Here is a 19,910-nt window from a genome sequence, read left to right on the forward strand (position 1 = left end):
TAACAATGAATCAACAAACATTAATGATGATTTACTTTGCTGGATGCTGCATGAAAAATTATAATCATACAAAGACACGGTCATTTAGGATGATATTTATGTAACGAGGTTTTACAGTACACTCGCCCAATTCAAAAACTTCAGATTTTCAAAGCGGGATGTGAGAAAACTGTTCAAGTTGTTAAAATGTGAAACGTTTTTTTATAGTGCTCTTGTTTGCATTCATTTAACATGTACTACATATTTTAATTAACAACCTTAACTGAAGTTAAGTGTCAAAATATGAGCTGTTCCCCTGTCCGCAGCTTATGGCAGCAGCAACCACAACAGTTACCAGTTCCCTTCCTTAGAACCAAGAGCTCTTTTTATCAGCATTAAGCAGAGCTTCCGCCAACCAACATCCTCCTTTCCTTACCTTCCCTCTCTGTGTCTGTATTACCAAGCAGCCTTCGTGCGCCATGAGCACATGGGCCACACATACAGTATGTACACACACCACCGCCAAACATTCTCAGATAACAAAAAAAACACTATTGTGTTTATGCGTCATTATAACATGAAAGCTTTCCTCCGAATGCAATGTTCATTATTTCAATGTCTGTTATAAAAGCGAAACCCGAATGGCCAAATGTAAGACATCAAAACATAATCCAGCTATGCAATCTACAGTTGCAAAACTTTATCATAATCTGAACATCTTGAGATAAGCGCAGGTCCTATTGAGACATTCGTTAGAATGATGCTGCATGTTCAGGTTCCTCATTTTCTTACCTCCAGGTCAATGTAACGTGTGACCATCATGACAGACTCTGTGTGGTGTTTGAAGAAACAATGGAAATACAATTCATGAATTAAATTTAAGTCTCTGCTTGATCATCTGTGATCTTACATTCATAAAGTTGGTGTAAAACAATAGCTGCCGAATATCTTATTATTTTTATTTCTATTCTGTTTTTGAAATGTTTTCATGTGATCAATATTCTGATTGCAAAACTGAGTCAACTGAGTCTTTACCTTTTTTATTTCAAATTCAGATATGGCTGCTATTTGATTAAAAATTAGCTATCCTTTTTATTCCCTTCCAAGAAGCAGACTCCAAAATAAAATTAAAAAAAATCCCTTTATGACACCACAACCCTCTGAACAGGCTCATTCTGTTTGGTAGTGGAAGGTTTTTTTCACTCGTGTCTGATAAAAAAAAAAAAAAAATTCTGAATACTAAAACCTAATTTACCACAATCTGTCAATCTTTAAAGAACATATTAGTGTCCCATCACACATGACGTAGAAAAGCATTGTTTTAGCAATCAGATTTAACACTAACTTGTATGAAAGTATGGGGTCATTAGGAGAATTTAAGCCTGAGTGAGTCAACTGTGGGCAGTTACTGACCAACATGTTTGCTCAGTTTTTGATGTAAGGCAGTTTGTAGCCCTGAGGTGCACGAGAAGTAAACTCTGGCAGGCCTGTGAGCTTCAGGCAGGCTGGAAAAGCGGAGATGTTAAAGACTAATTGAAGCAAACAAACACAAACTGGGAATGTGGGCGTTGACCTGGGAACTGTGTCCAGATTTGAAACCACTGTGGTTGCAGTAATAACAGGGTGCTCTTTGGCATGTTGTGGCATTGGTTGAGTCAGGGGCTGGGTGCTAGGAACTCAAGTCGGGAAGTCCCTTTTTTGATTCCTGGTAGACGTTCACCTTTCTTGACATAGTCAGCCACCTACTTTTTCCATGTGAAAACAATGACAGTAAAAGCATTGTGATTTGTGTCTCCGTTATATTACTGTACCGTTTTGATTACTTTAAATCTACCATGCCTTCCTGAAAGTAACAACTGTACTAGATTTTTATTTCAATCTGGTTAATATTTAACACAAAACATGTCTTTATCTTTACACTTTCTGTGTTTATGAATCTCTTACATGCCAATGTAAGCATCCACAAATACCTGAAATTAAAAGGATCGCTCAGATCTTTTAAAGTGGGGTTCAGTGGGAAGGTTGTGAACAATTAATATCTAACCTGTTTTAGATAGCTCTTTGAATGACCCCAGTGAGAAGAAATAGACCAGACTGATGAGCTAATAGTTAGTCTGAGGGGTGCTAAGACCAAAGTATTTTGTAGTTGTCCTAAAACAACTTGTAAAGATTCATGAAAATACTATTTTATAAATGTTCACATTACCATTAGTTTCACATTGCATGACTATTTTGGCAGAAATATCATGATGTGTCTACCAGAAGTGCTACAAGCTACACCAGACGTATTACAGCTAGCTAACTGCCCTTACAAAAAAAAAAAAAAAACTACGTAATTTTACATAAATAACACTGGGATGAAAAGTTGCAATGCAGTGAACTAACTTAATACAATGTTTCAGCTATTGGAGCTGCAGAAGCTGAATAGGAAATGCATCTTTCTAAGCCATGCCATTTATTATAATAAACAATTTCTTTAAAAGCAAACTTTTTTTGTATTTTACAATATATGCATTGTGGGTTCAAAGGTGTTAAATGTTTAATTTGCTCTAAATGGTGTTCCAAAAATCTCATTATTGCCGCAAGAGAAGCTGTCGCTAATATCTTTCATTCTGCAAATCAAAAATACATTATGTATTTTATAAAGTAATTAATAACCATAGTCTTTTTTTAGACATTTATGGCACAGCAAACCAGTTTAACAAATCACACAGCCTTTGGGAGGTAACTTTTCACAGTGTTTCAGTTTGAGGCAACGAGGGGGATTTTTATGTGGGGGATTTTAATGGTCACTTGCTATGTAAGACACGCTCCCCTTCATTCTTCCCCCTGCTCCTCTATCTCACTTTGGTGGTTGCTCTGCCAGATACAGGAACAATGTAGTCTTTCTTACCTGTTGGAGGGTGTACATTCCAACTCTGCTAAACCACGTCTCAATCCTGCCTCCAAAGCCTCCAGCAGGGCCCTCACTGCAAAGCTGGCTCTGACTCCAGGTGCTCCACATCACACTCCTCATACCTTTTTGTTTGGACGATTTGAAAGGACAATGTTTGGCTTGGAAAAACCTGACCATGTGGCTGCTGGTTTAGACATTTATTTTGTTGTTGTTCTTTGTTTGTTTGTTGTTTTTTAGATGTATGTTTCAGAATCAAGAGTCAAAATTGCCTTTTTCTTTTTTTTTAAGGATCTGTACACATCGACCTTTACCATGGACTGACAGGATGATTGCTGTGGTTTATGCCAGACTGTTGGTTTGTGGTTTGTCGTGAGGGCAAAAGGGAAATTTGGAGGTTGGGGGTGCAAGTTTGCTATTAAGGATACAAGAGTGCAAAGAAGAAACAAACAAAAAAAAAAGTTGGTGTGGGTGCTTTACAGGAAGGTTACGTTTGTCTGCACAGAGCCATCCCATTTATTCTGGTGGCTGAATGTTGTGTCTTACAGTGAGAGACCTGCAGCTGAATAAGAGACACATCAGGAGGCTTCATGTGTTACACCTCTTGTGATCTGTGAACAGCTTTGAGTATTTTTTATTGTTTTGCTCACTTCCAGGACTGTGCTTCACATCTATTTTTTTTTAATTCATTTTTTTGCTTTTCCTCACCACCTCTTGAAGATGATGAATATGTTACTCAGGTAGGTTTTTTAACAAATATTTTTCAACTGTTTTATGATATCTTGCGCTTTAATTAAAAGTTACATTGTGAGGTTTCTTCTTGAAAACTTCATTGTAGTAATTTTTACTAAAAGAAGTGGTTTAACAACTCTAAATAAAACATATACTGATTAACAATGAGATTTGACTTAAAACTTTTATAAGGCGTATGGAAAATACTTCAAACAAAACATTGGCTGCTAATCTTTAAAAATCAATTAATTTAAATATCTTCTGTTTTAGGGAATCAACAAAATCAAAAATAAGTAGGATCTAATCCTGGTAAATGGCCCCATTGTGACCGGTCCCATGGAAGTGATGAACCATAATCCAACATTTTTTTGTGTTTCAAAACTAAATGCTTGTTTGTAGTTTTTTTAAATTTCATTAGATTAATTGATGATTGATGGTGACGTGCAGTCAACTCAGGGCCGAGTTTTAACTTCTGTTTATCTCTTTAGAGGCTAGTAGGTTAAAGTAATTTGGCAAATTAAGCCACAAATCATTAAACTCTTTAAAAAAATACTAAAAGTTACACATTTGATCAGAAATAAGCATAGTCATATAAAGCTAAACTGCCCAGTTTTAAAGGATTAGCGGACAAAGCAGATGTCCTGTTAAGCAATAAACCAAATTTAAAAAATATATAATAATAAAATAAAATAGAAAATAAAATCAGATTTTCACATTTTTATTCTACACTAAGCCCAGGCCTCCTCAAAAGGTATCACTCTGAAAATTTAACCTGTCTCTCATCCTGAAAGCCAAGAAGAAAACCACCTGTAACCTTTTAATTTTAAAATATCTCAACCAGAAGTGTCCAACAATTCCAGGTGCTGCTTATAAATACATAAATAGAGCACATGTTTGACTGTTTCCTTGGAGGTGTTGCCTGTACATTCAGGTCAGGTTTAATAAATACTGAATTCACACAAGAACAGTCAGGCTATTTCTTTCTTCTATAAATAGTTTAATGAATAAAAAATGACCACAACAGGAGGAGTGAAACAGGTGTATGTAAGTGTAGCTGTAAAACAGTTTAGAGTTTTAAATTCAGCAGCACAAATGATACAGAGTGTTTTTTCTGCATGCTTCAGTGGGTATACATTTCCAACAACTGAACTAATACAAAAAAGAGGGTGAAGAACAAGCTAAATAGGATGAAACCTGGCTGAGTAAAAAAAAGAAAAGGAAGAAGGAAAGAAGCAATTATTGGATACAAATTTCCCAAACAGTCATGTGTCCTCAGTGTGTCTTTTAGAGCACGCTGTTTTCCCGCAGATTGTCTTATCAGGGCTTGGCATGGCTGCACCCTGGAACAGCTGATGGGAGGAGTCAGCTCAACCGAAGTGGACCTTTTTCTTAGTTCCAAAAGAACCTTTGCAACACCCAAACAGTCACTTATTTAGCACCAGCCACTCAAAAGATATGTCATCTTGTAGAGATGCGTGTGAAGGTATTCCAACACTTTGCCCAAGCACAAGTGAGTGTGCTGCATGTTGGAACACGGCGTGTTAAAGTAACAGGTCCTTCTGTGTCTCCACCAGGTTGACTTTCTGAAGCAAACAGCTCCTGAATGTGTTCAACAGCCAACTGTGTTCTCCCTTTGAGGAGAACCTGTGAGGTAGGTCCACGAGGAGGGAAAACAGAAGTCTATAATTTATATGTTTCTCTGATTTTAGGTTTGAAATTCTTTGTTGTTGTTGTTTTTCCCACTACAAGGTAGTGGCAACTCCTGGCAGGCTGTGTGGAGGAGTGTCCGTCCAAGGTAACTTTCCTGGAGTCAGGCCTCATGGAGCTCCGCAGGACACAGAGATGGACGCGGCGTGGCAGGAGCTGATGGCCATCACCGAGCTGCAAGTAACCGAATAAACATTTTTAAGATTTATTCATCTCTCTTAGGCGAAGGGCTATACTTAGAAGATGTCGTGGGTTTATTCTACAGTTAAATTACAATTAATATGAAAATTATTCATAAAATCAGAAACTAAAATGTTACATTACTTTTGCAAAATGCGCATTTCAGTGTCACCAATTGTGCATTTATGTGGAGATGGATATTTTATGGTTTTAGGCACAGGCATTTTACAATTATTATTATTTTTTTTGCGTTTTTCTCGGTGGTCCATGTCACACCGTCGCATGCAAACATTTAAGTAGTTTTGCCATTTTAAAGTTAAAAGAAAAGGATTCAAATCACTGAAAGCTAAACAGAGAAAAAACTTTTTTTTGTTGCAAATTCAAACTTAAAAGCCTTTTAAACACTTTAGTTTTTGCAAAACACAAGAAATTTTAAATCAGTAAAGTAAAACTGGCTTATTGGTCTTCAACAAATTAAGAAAAAATATTATCATTTATCCTCATTAAATAATACATTCACAAGAAGAAATAGGTTAGCAATTTTTGGTCACAAAAATTATTACTGTTATAGTTAAAAGCAGATTATGAACCTTGAAAACACCACATTAGAAATTAAGTTTCCAGCTCCTGTTCAAAACCTGAAAAGACAGCGCTTAGGTGTCATGAAGGGCAACAAGCTATGTAAAATATATAAATGAATAAATAAATAAACAGAACACCAACAATTTAGTTTCCACTATGGGCAATTTTATTGACAAATTTGTCTAAAGTAACTTTTATATTACACTGTAAATAAGTATGTATACATGTATATGTGTAATTAAGAATGATAACAAATAAAAAACGGTTAGGTGTTTTAATTTACAATGTATTTATTTTTAAAGAAATGCTTACTTGAAAAAGCAGACAAGCGGTTACAGATGTCATAAACTTCACAGGAAAAAGCCTCCAATTACATAAAGATTCTGATGAACTGATGTCTTCTGAGTAAAACGGCCATGTCATTGTGGAGAAGCTGCATCATTTACAGAAGTGGCTTATTTTACAGTTTATTAAGTTTTTAAAAACACTAAAAAAAATTTAAATATGAAATGTTATCAGGCAGAAAACCATGACCTCAAACACTCTTACAAATCTTAGTTTGAAGCATGAAAAGCATCAAGTTGTGAAGCCAGGGGTGTTTCAAACTGTTTCTAGTGACAGATGAAGTAAAAGTGACTTTTTAGGCCACAGTCACACAAAGTATGTTTAGAGTTAGAGCAGCATTGATGACCAAGACAGTAATTTACAGTTTGGGTGGAAATGTTATGTTTTGAGGTTGTTTGGCTGACAGCGTCAGTGAAAATAACAGTTATTGTAGGAAAAAAAAAAATGCGAAAGAGAATTCACAAACCGAGGCTGCTGCTGAAATAAAATCAAACGAAGGTAGGGAAATTAAAGGATTATTAGGTGTTTTAAGGATATTTTTCTTTTTTAAAATTGGCAGTGTTTATAATGCTTGCAGAAAAAAATGTATTTGCTTAAAGAATACATTTATCATCTGTTGCAAAATGAAACCCAAGTAAGGACAAAGATTGAAAAAAAAAAAAGGTTTCTAGATTAACTCTGAGTTAAAGCAGATCCATTTTATTATTTCTCACCTATTAGTATGAACACAAATCTGCCTGTCAGTCATTGAGTTATTTTGTTACAGGAGTTTGGCGTCCCAAGTGATGGCTCCTATGAATCAGCTCAGTACCAAAACATGCAGCCGATGGCCCCTGCTGGAGAGTATGGGATGGTTCAGCCTCATCACGAACCTGTCCACGCTGCCTGTGAACTGAGTGCTGCTAACACTTATGAGGGATGTTACTCTGAAGAGATGCCTGCCTGCCATCGTTTGGGCAGCAACGCAGAAGCGACGTACGGAAGCTCTGAGCCTCAGCTGGGTCAAAGAATGTTCCCCATCTCCCCTCACACTCAGTCGTCCCTCATAAACATGTCAAGCACCAACCTGGGGCACCGGAGGCCCAACGCCTGCCTCTCTCGGGGTCTAGGCCGCCACATGCCGTGGACTACGCTCGGACAGAGTGCTCCCGTTCGCTCAGCTGATGATCTCGAGTCGGACTCCGGTCTCTCACTGGGATCCAGTCCACCTTTGGCTTCCCCTGACAACCCAGTCGGAGGTGCGCCAGGTTACCACAACTTAGACGTAGGCACACCGTATGGCGATTGTGAACCAGACAGCATGTCTGAGCACACCAGAAGAGCCCACGTCAATTACCCGATGGACTATCAGAGCCAGGCTCACTCATATTTACACTCAGGTGGACATTCATCTTATTATTCACCTCAGTCAAGTTTATCGCTCTCACAACCTTGTGGTATGACCCCGAGGTCAGCCAAACAGCCAGGTCTTGCAGTTACCCCCTTATACAACGATATGACAAGCAGAGGGAGCTCACAGCGCAACATGTTCTCCAAACCACAAGCAAGCATTTCTGCTCGGGCGCCACTGAGCAGGGACGAGCGGAGGGCCATGGCTTTGAAGATCCCCTTCCCCATGGAGAAGATCATCAATCTACCCGTGGACGACTTCAACGAGCTGCTGACGCAGTACACTTTGACGGACAATCAACTTGCGCTGGTTCGAGATATCAGACGGAGAGGGAAGAACAAGGTGGCTGCTCAGAACTGCAGGAAGAGGAAGCTGGAGAGCATAACTCACCTTGAAAGAGAACTGAACCACCTGCAGGTCCAAAGAGACCACCTGGTACAGGAACGGCTGGAGTTTCAGTGCAACTTGGCTTTTATTAAATGCCGACTCACAGACCTTTACAAGGAAGTATTTTCTCACTTAAGAGATGAAGACGGACAGCCTTACTCGATAGATGAATATTCTCTACAACAGACACCCGATGGAAGTATTTATTTGGTACCCCACTCAATGGAAAAGCGAGATCAATGAGAGTACTTCAGAAAGTGTACACCTTTGTTGTGCCAATGTTTTGTTGTTTTAAAAGTTCAGGTAATGTGGTTATGGCTTACCCCTTGTTTAAACTTGCCATACAACATGCTCTTACAATTAATTCACACCACCCATTTTATTTAAAATACTTTATTTAAAAAAGTAAAAAAAAAAAAAATCACTGCACAGCAGCAATTGTGTAAAAAAACAATATGCTTCAGCATATATAAAAGTCCTGTTAACCTGTGGGGAAGAGGGGGGGGGGTATTAGGTTCAATAAAACAAGGTGAAAATGTGAAAGTAGATTCTTCTTTTGTACCTGACAGCCATCGTCTCTGAAATGAAGTCAGATTTGGGACCTCACATGGAGTCAAGTTACCTGGAAAGCAGAAGCACAACATAACTACAAAGCACTCGTCAATAGTAGGAATATGTATTCACTGCATGCAACACAAGTTTGACCTCCTTGCACAATTAGAGGCCATTTTTTTAAATCACCAACACAAGTGCAAGTACAAACTGCTGTTTGTTTTCTTTTACATTTACATCATTACTGGCTTAACAACTCACTACCAGCTACAACACAAAAGTAAGATTTACTATCAGTAGTTGAGAAGTCTGGTCTTACCTACAGACAGCATTTTAGCCTTTTGGTAGCTGCTGTTTGCTAGCCTCAGGCCTCTGTTCTCACTCTCCCCTGCTTCAATGATCCTGGCGATGGTTTTGCTACTTCTCTCCCTCAGCTTGCTTCCATGGCTAGCCTCAGACTTTGCGTGTAAGCTAGCATCCTCCAGAAGATCTTTGTAGCGTCTGAACCAAGTGACGGGTTCTTTATGATGATAGCATTTGCGCACCACTTCGCTCTCCTCAAGTATTGTAGTCTTTGGGAAATACGTTTTTCCCCTCCTTTTCCTTCTTTGTTTTAAACAGGTAAGAATCTAACAATGAACCCTCCCTTACCCAAATCACTACAGAGTCTAACAAGGTTTTTAAAAAACTGAAAGGTGGTTTATTTCAGATTGATTTGATGCAGTTACAAATAAAAACCAGACTCAAAGATAAACATAAAACCCTCCATTGGAATGCTTGCGTTCCAGAAACACATTTGATCAAAGAAAAAAAAAAAACAAAAAACAAAAGACAATTTAAATGAAGGCCCTCCATGATTTATCTACTGTACATCTCTTCTCGTAGCAGCTGTAACCTGCCACAACTGTTTGGCTGAGCAGATTTAGGAGGTAAACCTGCAGCTGCCCTGTCACTTCGCTTGCTCTCCTCTCCTTGCTCTCCTCTCCTAAGTACTCAGTCCTGTTGAACAATATGGAACAACATTGTTAACTGTGCACTGACTTTGTAAGACCTGACATCCAGAGTGATTTTGTTGAAAGTTATCCGTACTCAGTGATTCCCTAAAATGACAAACTCTGGCTTTACAACACTAAAATGTCAGCAGAGGGACACTTATTCATGCTTACCATTTAAAAACGTCCTGGACGGCCATAGCCACCAGGATTGTTTGAGCCTCCTCCGTAGCCACCTAAAGGAAGCAATAAATCAGTCTCCTCTGATCAAACAAACAGCTAGTTAACATAATTGCGCCGTCCGTCTACTTACCAAAGTTCCTGCCACCACTGCTGCCGCCGCCGCCGCCGCCACCAAAGTTATTCTTCATTGGACCGAAGTTAGAAGCCTGGGGGTCATAATGGCCCATATTGTTGTAGTTGTTACCACCACCTCCGCCGCAGTTGCCTTAAAAGAAAAAGAAAATTAAGGAAATATTCACCATACTTTGTGTCAACAAAACAAACTTGTCACACTTGGACATTTTCTAGAATCCTTACCGTAACCATTGCTGTCGTAACCGTTTCCTCCATAGCCGCCACCTCCACCACCCTGGTTGTAACCCTGGTTATAACCACGGTTGCCGCCTTGGTTGTAGCCTCCAGGACCACCGGGACCACCCCCATAACCTGTAATATAAAAACAGTCTTAGAACAGTCCAACTACATAAAGGATAACCAAAGAAGCTAAAAAACTACTTACCACCATCACCACCATTGCAATTGTAGGGACCATCTCCATATCTTCCTCTGCCACCTACAAACAAGAATCATGCAATCAAAGACGACTCTTTACACACTTTAATCAATTTATTTACAGAGTTAATCAAAACGTCTTACCTTGATTAAAGCCTCTGTCGTAATCATACGGCCTTCCCCCGCTGCTCCGGCCTCCTCTCATTCCCATTCCTACACTCTGCATTTCCTGTTTGGTAAGGGCCTTTCTCACTTCACAGTTGTGAGAGTTGATTGTGTGGTACTTCTGGACTATAAAAGCGGGGGAGGGAGTAGCACGTTAAAGTGAGCACAGCATTTACATACCGTTTAGCAAACCTGCAACAGGGAAAATACACCTATACTCACTGACAATCCTATCAACGGCGTCATGGTCATCAAAGGTGACAAAAGCAAAGCCCCTCTTCTTTCCAGTGTTGCGGTCGGTCATGATATCAATGACCTCGATTTTACCAAACTGCTGGAAATAATCCCTCAAATGGGATTCTTCTGTGTCTTCTTTAATGCCTCCAACAAAGATCTTCTTCACAGTTATGTGAGCACCTGGGCGGTTTGAATCCTGAGATTTAAAAAAAAAAAAGACAGTGACTGAATGTATATCACGAACTGATACAACAGAACCAGGTCTGCCATTAGCACTCGTATGTAATAAGTATTAAACAACAATGACATACCTCTCTGGAAACTGCTCGTTTGGGCTCGACCACTCTTCCATCTACCTTATGAGGACGGGCAGACATGGCAGCATCAACTTCCTGTACTGATGAATATGTTACAAAGCCAAAGCCCCTGGATCTCTTGCTGTTGGGGTCCCTCATCACCTGAAACCAGAAATGTAGATTTTAAACCGATTCAAGGCAAAATCTAAAATCGTGACAAAACTCACATTTACATCAAAACACATGACACGTACCACGCAATCTGTTAGAGAGCCCCATTGTTCAAAATGAGCCCGCAGGCTTTCGTCTGTCGTCTCGAAGCTCAGGCCTCCGATGAACAGCTTACGGAGCTGCTCCGGCTCACGTGGGACCTGCACAATAAACAAAAGACATGTACATTTACGCGTCTGCAAAAGACCCATTTGCAGCAATAACGTGATGTTAACCACAGTCCGAGCTATTATTCCTTAGTAAGGACCGCGGCTAACTAATTCCACTTTGCGTCGCACAACAATAATACGTATACATATAAACACAGTAATGGGTGGAGGAGGAGGCAGACATCGCCGCCATTAACGTGACGGACGGATTCTGGATTCTGCCAAATACCACAAATTACCACCAACGCCGACACACGATAGCCACACGTCCATGTTTGTCAGCACATTTAGTTGGTAATAATTGATAGCAAGCCTTTAGGGAAACTCATAAGCGCCGTAAAATGCTGGCCGGATGAACAAAAGGCCACAAGGCCTAGCTTCTTAAAATGGCGGCTATACAATGTCGGAAAGCTGCTGCAGCAGAAACACGCGGTCCGTAAAGAACGAGTGAAACGCAGACTTAAAACGCAAGCCTCTAAAAGCATCGAAATATTGCACTGATGCCGCGAAACACTCATAAGTGTATACAATACGTACGTCTTTTGACATGTTGACGCTTTATTCTTGAAGAATCCTTGCACACCGTTCGCAGAGCTACTTTCTGCGCCAGACGAGATCAGTGTGGCACTTAGCGCTACAATAAGTAGGAAACGATACGCCTTTTCCACCGAGCAATTGGTCAACAGTTCGCGCTGCGCTCTGTCGTCAGCGTTTATTGCACTTTGATTGGTTGAAACTCCTGTCCGTCACTAGGATCGACCAATCACAAGGCGGCAGGTACGCTTTGTCGTGTTACAAAAAAGGCTCATAATATGTATGTAGGAAAAGGAAAAAATCAGAATAGTGGACATAATACGGGTTTAATACCAAGGAGTTACAAAAACAAACAAACATACAAACAAAAAAAAAAAACGCTTGACAAAATGTTGATTGTAACACTTGCAAACAATTGCTTTATTTTTCCTTAATGCCTTTTGACTCGTGTGCAGAAAAACATACCAGACACTCAAAAACCTGATTTTATTTTTTAATGGTAAAAACGAACAAAGGTTTGACCACAAGAGATGAAACTGTAAATGTAGACAAATATATATTTAAGTAGAAAACGCAAATTAAACAATTAAATATAAAAAATGTCCACATACTGTATTTGCAGGATTTCTGCTTTTTTGTGCTGTTTGGCAATTGGTTCTTAGGGTCTGTCTTTTAAGATCCTAACTTCTCCATGTTTAATTTATGATTCATATACATACAGATTACGCTCAGTGGGAACACAAATCTTGCTTTAAAACCTTGCAGACAAATTGAAACCACAGCTTGTGTTTTCTAAACAAACACGGTCGGTCTCAGCTCTCGGGGGGCGGGCACGTTCATTGTGCGCCTTTTAACGCGCGCTTTTTGCGCACAGCCCCTTTATCTGTTACAGGCTACATGCTAACCCAGCCTCGGCCTCGCCGCTGATCCACGACAGACGAGGCACGTCGCAGCGGTTAGCGCTTTAAACTCTCTGGTTTGTACGTCCACGGGGTAAGTAACAGTTCGCCTATGATTGTGATTTATGGTTTCGCGAGTATCGACTTGTAGTTTGATATTTGACGGCGGCACGGTCAGTCACGCATTAGCTTCTCGGCTACCTGCGTTAGCAAGTCAGGGTTAGCTCAGGACGACATCATATTCGTCGTTTCAGTGTTCGTTTTGTGCACTTTATGTCGAAGCAGTTTGACGGTGCACCGTTTTGCCAGCTTCGACAAATGACGGCAAACGAGCACGGAGCTTTTATTCTTAATTGACATTTGCCATGCTATGTTGAGCCTGCTGCAGACTAAATTGAAGACGATGCAGCGATTGCCTTTACTGATACACGTCTAACCACGTTGTTAAAGTTAACCTTTAGACACACAGGAATGCAGCTAGTGCCTGCTTCGAATGCAGATCTGTTTAGAAGAAATACGTGGCCGTATATGTTGTGTTTAATGGATATTCGTGAGAATTGTGGGTCCAGTGTTGTTAACATATGCCTGTGTATATGTTACTCGAACAGGGAAGTGCCATCGGCCTGTTACTGTAACAGCTCTTTGTTAAGCACCAAACTTTGCAATGGGCAAAAAGTCTCGCGACGAGGAGTCCTCATCTGACGAGGAGGAATATGTCGTGGAGAAGGTGCTGGACAGGAGGGTGGTAAAGGGCAGGGTTGAGTTCTTCCTCAAGTGGAAAGGATACTCCGAGTAAGTCAAAAGCCGCACCGTTTGGTCTGACGGTGAACGTTTGTTTATTTACTGTACCAACCTGTCCTGTGATCCTCCCCAGCAAGCACAACACGTGGGAGCCAGAGAAGAACCTGGACTGCCCCGAGCTTATTTCAGAGTTCATGAAGACCTACAAGAAAGGCAGCGGTGGGAGTGCCACGCCGAGCAGTGGGGGCAGCAAACCAAGCACAGGCTCCTCTGGACGCTCCAAAGATTCCAGCATCTCAAAGAAGAAAGGTTCGGAGGAGGAGGAGGAGGAAGATGAGGAGGGTGCTAGTAAGCCCAAGAAGAAGAAGGAGGTAAAAACACATAGCGGCTGTGTTTATAGTTCAAACTTAAAATGGCACTGATCGCCTGCGTGGGAGTTTTTGTATGTTTCACTCTGGAAAGGCAAAACTGTGTCCCATTTCTTAAATCAAGGACTGAGTTTAAATTAGGGCTGTGCGATATTAGGAGAAACTTGCGATGAACGTCATTATCGGTTAATATTGCATTTTTTTACTTTCTCTTATGTCAACACTATTATCTAAACCAAGTGTGGACATCAAGGCCAGCAATTCTGTTGGACTGACCAGCTATATTATCAGCAGAAAGAACATGAATTCATTGTACTTGAAATATAGACGGACTACGATTTATTGCAGTCTAATCGCTTCTTTTCTATACTAATATTGCGTAGATGATTATAAAGTGTTGCTCATCTGCGCTTCTGAAGATGAGGCTTGATAGTTGGATGTGCTGGATATTTGTTTTGCCCTTTCAGTTCTGGTAACTGGATTTAAGTTGATTTGATCCAGCCAACAACCCTTCAGTTGTCTGTAAATCTGGATTGTTGCTGCCTTAAAGAGGACTAAAGCTGAAAAGCCTGTTGTGGGGAATCTTGTGAATGTTTAAAAACTCTTTAAAAAACAAAATAAAATCCATGTTCACCCAGCAGCAACAACCTAAATCAGCAGTCTGAATACCTCTGAGGTCAGCATGTGAACAAACATTTAACTAAAACAAGACAGTCTGCATCGCTACTTTAAATATGTGTGCAATTTTTTTTCCCTCTCTCGTTTTACTAAGTTCAGCATTTTTGTCTATTTCAGGATGAAATTCTAGTTGCACGTGGCTTTGAGAGGGGCCTTGAGCCAGAGAAGATTATTGGAGCGACTGACTCATGTGGGGACCTAATGTTCCTCATGAAGTGGTAAGTTTTGTTTATGACAATTGTGACTGTGGTAGTTATTACCACCTGTTTTTAAATGAAACCTTTTAAACCCTATTAATCTCTGAATGAATGCACTTAATGACATTATAATCATATTTAAACTCTTTTTTTTTCACAAAAAAAAAAGATTCGTCTGAGACGCTTGTGTTTACATGAGGACACGGCCTCTTTTTGACGTATTGTTTATGTGAGACGGCACTGGAATTAATTTGTATCCGACTTTTAGTTTACTGCACCATAAATGTCATTTGGACTGCAGCTTTTCTATTTTTGGACATTCCCAAGAAAAGTTAGTTGTTTAGATAAATCTAAGATCCAATTCCCCCTCTTGGCCAAATGTTACAGTTTGCAGGAATATAGCGCCCCCTGTCTTTTGAAGATTGAGGAGTAGTGTTGTTTGCCACTTTGATGGCTAGAGGACTGCTACTGTTTGTAAAAGAAAGGGATGGAGTCTAAGATGTCGATGATGATGATAATAATAATAATAGTTGCTGGCTCTTACATGTTTTGAGTAAGGTGTTACGCATTGTTTTTCTGGTGTGTCACTGTTGCCTTCTCCATTTTTGCAGTGTTACCCTTTGGAATCTGTTCTCTGACTGCGTTTGAGATGGGATGCCATGACTCTTAAAAATGGCACTTTACTGTGTCATTTCTGCTGGCAAATTACTTATTAGCAGCACTAATAGCTGTCCAGCCATATAAACAGTGAGCCACATCATAAAACTTTATGTAATTTCATATTATCTAAATTTATACATGTAGTACATCATCACTTGTGCCTGTTTAAAGTCCATTGCTGAGGTGATGGTTGTAACACGGCTCAGGTTTCATAAATATTTTAACATAATGTGTGGTAAATTCAGTAGGAATGTAAAAGTGAAAAATGTTAGGTGACACGTTTTTATTTCTTCCAACTTTAAAAAGAAAAATGTAAAGCTAATAACTTGAACACTAACACGATCCTCTACGATATGTGTATTCTTTCTTGTCCTTAAATTGGTCAAATTTATTATTCGGGCCCGTGACATGGCGCGTAACGATGTTGTGCAGCACCAACGCTTTACACCGTGTCTTGCAGGAAAGACTCTGACGAGGCGGATCTCGTGCTTGCCAAGGAGGCCAATCATAAGTGCCCGCAGATTGTCATAGCCTTCTACGAGGAGCGCCTCACCTGGCACGAAGACAGTGACAAGAAGGAGAAGGATGCCGTCAGTGCGTGAGTGTATCACCTCCGGAAGAAACCTCCACTGCAGGGACTACCTTAAGTCAGATATTTTTTTTCCCACACCTGAAACTCCCATCCCTCGCCTTTTATACCATGTTCGATGACGACACAAAGGCGGCAGACACGGTTATTGTGCATTTTCCTCCATCCATGTCCCACTGGAACATAATGGCCCAGGCTGCTGAGAGGGATCCATCACGTAGGAGTAGAAGCTGTAGTGGATGAGGGTGATATGCTACTGGGGAAAGTTGCTACTGTATTGTCTTGTATTTGTGACTTTTTTTTTTTTTTTTTTTTTTTTTTTTTTTAAATATATATTTTGACATGTTTTAGTGCTCAAGGGATATGATTATCTCAGTAAGGAAAGTGTTAACATAGGATTCATGGTACAAACTTTTTTTTTTAATGCCTGGAATTTGTTCCAATGTTGATTTTAAGACATCATGTTTTTATAAAAATGCAACAAAAAAGTTAAAACTGTAGTATTGAAGTCCAGGAAGCAATCATCACAACACTTTCCTGTCTGTGTAATCGTTCCTTCTTTTCTTTTTTTTTTTTTAAACTACTGTCTTGTAGATTTTTTTTTTTTCCCCACTTCCATTATTTCTACTAGAATATAACTACTACATTTAAAATCTTGTCTTTTCTTAGTATCATTACATTTTTTTTATATAAATATATATATACTTTGTTTTTTTCTTACGTCCCAGGTTTTTTCTTTATATGAATGTGATTATTTTTTAATTTCTTTACAGTATCACCGGTTAAAGGAAAACAATAAAACATTTTACTCAGCTCTGTGCATTTTTCATTGAGCAAAGTGTTATTTTTGGTTCTATAAATTTACCTGGTTAGACAATCGTCACCGTCCACAAGAAACCAAACCAATATTCACAGATACGACTGGTCTTTGCCACCTTGTGGTTAAAGAAATAAAATCATCTCGACTTTGTGACCAACTGTAACTACAGACCTAAATATTTTAATTTGTTTTTTTAATGGCTCAGTCAGTATCTTTAGTTTTTATGAAGAAAAAAAGTGTTTTCCATTTTAGAAAAAAAAAGTCTTGTGTGCTCAAGCGTACCATTTTTGGACAAACATTTAGTAAAAACAGACTGACTTTCTTTTTGTGGCTTTCTGAACAAACATTCATTTCCCAGTTGATGCGTCTAACCCACATGTCGAGTTCCTCGGTATTGCTTAGTTGGCATTTTTTGTGTTTCCTTTCTGTAGTGAAAACCTTCTGCTGAACTCCAGCCGAATTTTTTTAAAAGTTGTTTTCTTGCGTCAAAGAAATGTTACATGTACTGTAGCACCCTTTTAATAAACATTTTCAATGTTTATGTTCCTGTCTGGTTTCTGTTCTTTCAGTAGCTCATATGAATAAGGAAGTGTGTGTGTGTTTGTTTATTTATATTTTATTTATTTATATATATATATATATATATTCATATATATATATATATATACATAAAGTATGAGATGAAAGAAAGAAAATGGATCAAAAGTATTACATTAATGCTGATAACTGATAATAGTTTTCTGAACAAATTAAAACCTATAAAGCCACAAGTACTGAAGCAAAGTGTATTTGTAGCCTTTTAAGATATTTTAACCAAATAGTTTTGAAGAGCGCTAGTTGTCATTACCCAGCAGATGGCGCTGTTGATTAATATCGCCGTAAAACCTATTTTTTGTAAAAACCTATAGGCCTAGTTTAGGTTCAAACGCCTAAAGTTTATCTCTAAACCAACTCGGTTTGTTGTTTGTGTGATAGGATTTTTCTTTTCTTTTTTTCAAAGGCCAAAGATTCATCTTACGCTCTGATTAACATCTACTGAAGTCATGTGGAGCTTCACAAGCTCAGTGTTAAAACCGACACAGATTAGATTAAACTTTTAACAGTCTGACTTCAGAACTCACATGGAAAACGTTAAGATTATTTATTTATTTGAGTTGCCCTTAATGCTCAAATCTAAGTGGATAAAAATGGTGAGACTCACAGCTAAGGTTGGATGTGAACCAGTGGGTTGTTTTGGTTCGTGCATGATCAGTTCCAGAGCAGTGAGGCAATAATGAAACGCTGCAAAAATACCTGTGAGTGAAAGCAACACAGCTTTATTAAAAAACTCAGTGCGTTAAAAGCATGTAAATCTGTAATATGGTGATTAAAGTGTTTTCTCATCTAAGAAAAGAAATGCAAAAGTTAATTTATTTTTCATTATATTCATATTTTTCAGAACCTAGACTCTGTGATATATACACCCCAAATGGATTTACCATGCCAACACAGAGCAGATAGTTACATCCAAATTCATTTTTTAAACATCAAATGTCATTTATGCCTTTGCAATGAGAACCAAATACAATATCACAGAGAATGGCAGATAGTGACTATTTTTTATTTATTTATTCTTTTTTTCTTTCTTTTATGGCATCTTTCTCTGATATGCACACGCAGGCACATCGACTCAGTGACTATGTCGAAAGTGATGGAATTTTTCTCGCAAAAAAGGCTTTTACTCTCCAAATGGAATGCAAAGGTCACTAGTAAATATCCAGCCCCTGGGACCATTAAGCTGGGCAAAGGCAGAGAGCAGCAGGCTGTTTTATGGAGCCTGGAGCTGTCTGCTGACAAACCCGGGCCAATAGGTTTGGTGGGGGAAACCTCTGTGGTGCTCACTGGATTCCTGCCACTGACATGCATGGTAAACATAGATGTAGAAACCCCGTAGCGTGCAAGCTACAGGAGAGAACAAAATAAAACATCAATGAAGGTAATAGAAAAATCGGATCTTGTGCTGCAAATGAATGTGTTTACGTGAGGAAGAACTGAAAGCTGTGTGTGCTTAACTGAGAGGTTTTGGCATGTCAGGAGACATTTCATCAGTTTTGGACATTGCTCTTCTCTACCTCTTGATATTCTTAACACATGTCTGGAAATCCAGCATGTTGTTTTATTTATTTTTTTTTGTCCGTCCGTGTCTTGCGAAGTGTTGTATTTCATGTCTCGGTGGCGATTATGTGTTGCTGTAAATTCTTTTATTTATTCGCAACAGGCTTTTTGCACTTCAAACACACTCCCTCCGCCACTAACTTCTGGTGCAAATGAGTTCCACGGGGTATAGCCCACAGCAGAGGTGGGTCGTCTTGCAGCACATTACAATAAATGAGTGCCGTAGGAGCTACTGTGCAGCTGTGGTGAGGGAAAGGGACTGACGCAGTGGGTCTAATCAAAGTTACAGTTTGCTCAAGGATACCACTAAAACAACAAACATATAAATGTGCTTTCATAGTGATGACCCCAACTCATGACACAGTGGACTGAGAAAAACAACAACAACAACAAAAAAACATAAAGAAACTGAAGATTGACAACATGAAGTGGGATTTTTTTTTTTTTCTGGGATCATGTGAGCACAGCTGCCCAACAGCTGTGTCTCCTTTTCCTTGTTGCATTTAGATAAAAATGTATGACAACTGGCTTATCTTCCCTCTGCACTGAGTGTTGAGCTGTATGAAGGTGATTGCAAAGTGATGCTCTAATTTGCGTGGCCATCACACTTAATGTGCAGCGAAGCACCATAGACAAAACCTTTACGTTCTAAATGCCCCCCTCTTTTCTTCTGCGCCACAGCTCTAACCACCAACCTTCTGCTGGCTGTGTTTCCCCT

General features: G+C 39.3%; 3 protein-coding genes across 9 annotated transcripts; 2 read left to right on the forward strand and 1 right to left on the reverse strand.

Annotated features, from left to right (window-relative positions):
• The first annotated feature begins 2,771 nt into the window (after positions 1 to 2,771).
• nfe2 (nuclear factor, erythroid 2) lies at positions 2,772 to 9,572 on the forward strand. 3 transcript variants are annotated; one of them, XM_025005718.2, is made up of 5 exons: positions 2,772 to 2,972; positions 3,164 to 3,612; positions 5,179 to 5,255; positions 5,354 to 5,491; positions 7,185 to 9,572. In XM_025005718.2, exons 3-5 carry the CDS (start codon positions 5,208 to 5,210, stop codon positions 8,436 to 8,438), a joined length of 1,440 nt encoding a protein of 479 aa, XP_024861486.1. In that variant the 5' UTR covers positions 2,772 to 2,972; positions 3,164 to 3,612; positions 5,179 to 5,207; the 3' UTR covers positions 8,439 to 9,572. The 3 variants fall into 3 exon arrangements, with proteins under 3 accessions (XP_024861486.1, XP_024861487.1, XP_017270674.1); XM_025005719.2 differs by having other exon boundaries at positions 2,772 to 3,612; XM_017415185.3 differs by lacking the exons at positions 2,772 to 2,972; positions 3,164 to 3,612 and adding an exon at positions 5,007 to 5,087.
• On the reverse strand, positions 8,573 to 12,232 carry hnrnpa1b (heterogeneous nuclear ribonucleoprotein A1b). 5 transcript variants are annotated; one of them, XR_005233495.1, is made up of 11 exons: positions 12,090 to 12,101; positions 11,427 to 11,543; positions 11,188 to 11,334; positions 10,862 to 11,072; positions 10,619 to 10,765; positions 10,482 to 10,535; positions 10,280 to 10,408; positions 10,053 to 10,187; positions 9,914 to 9,975; positions 8,758 to 9,746; positions 8,573 to 8,681 (listed from the first exon to the last, which is right to left on the reverse strand). XR_005233495.1 is itself a non-coding variant. In XM_017415187.3 (10 exons), exons 1-9 carry the CDS (start codon positions 12,099 to 12,101, stop codon positions 9,917 to 9,919), a joined length of 1,011 nt encoding a protein of 336 aa, XP_017270676.1. In that variant the 3' UTR covers positions 8,681 to 8,817; positions 9,914 to 9,916. The 5 variants fall into 5 exon arrangements, 3 of the variants coding, with proteins under 3 accessions (XP_017270676.1, XP_017270675.1, XP_037832895.1); XR_003039113.2 differs by having other exon boundaries at positions 8,579 to 8,681; positions 8,758 to 8,817; XM_017415187.3 differs by having other exon boundaries at positions 8,681 to 8,817.
• A 701-nt stretch (positions 12,233 to 12,933) lies between these two features.
• Positions 12,934 to 17,579, forward strand: cbx5 (chromobox homolog 5 (HP1 alpha homolog, Drosophila)). The gene is made up of 5 exons (XM_017414983.3): positions 12,934 to 13,079; positions 13,594 to 13,777; positions 13,860 to 14,097; positions 14,890 to 14,990; positions 16,090 to 17,579. Exons 2-5 carry the CDS (start codon positions 13,650 to 13,652, stop codon positions 16,229 to 16,231), a joined length of 609 nt encoding a protein of 202 aa, XP_017270472.1. The 5' UTR covers positions 12,934 to 13,079; positions 13,594 to 13,649; the 3' UTR covers positions 16,232 to 17,579.
• Positions 17,580 to 19,910: the final 2,331 nt, after the last annotated feature.

This window comes from Kryptolebias marmoratus, linkage group LG8, assembly GCF_001649575.2.
Source record: "Kryptolebias marmoratus isolate JLee-2015 linkage group LG8, ASM164957v2, whole genome shotgun sequence".
In the NCBI taxonomy this organism is placed as follows: domain Eukaryota; kingdom Metazoa; phylum Chordata; class Actinopteri; order Cyprinodontiformes; family Rivulidae; genus Kryptolebias; species Kryptolebias marmoratus.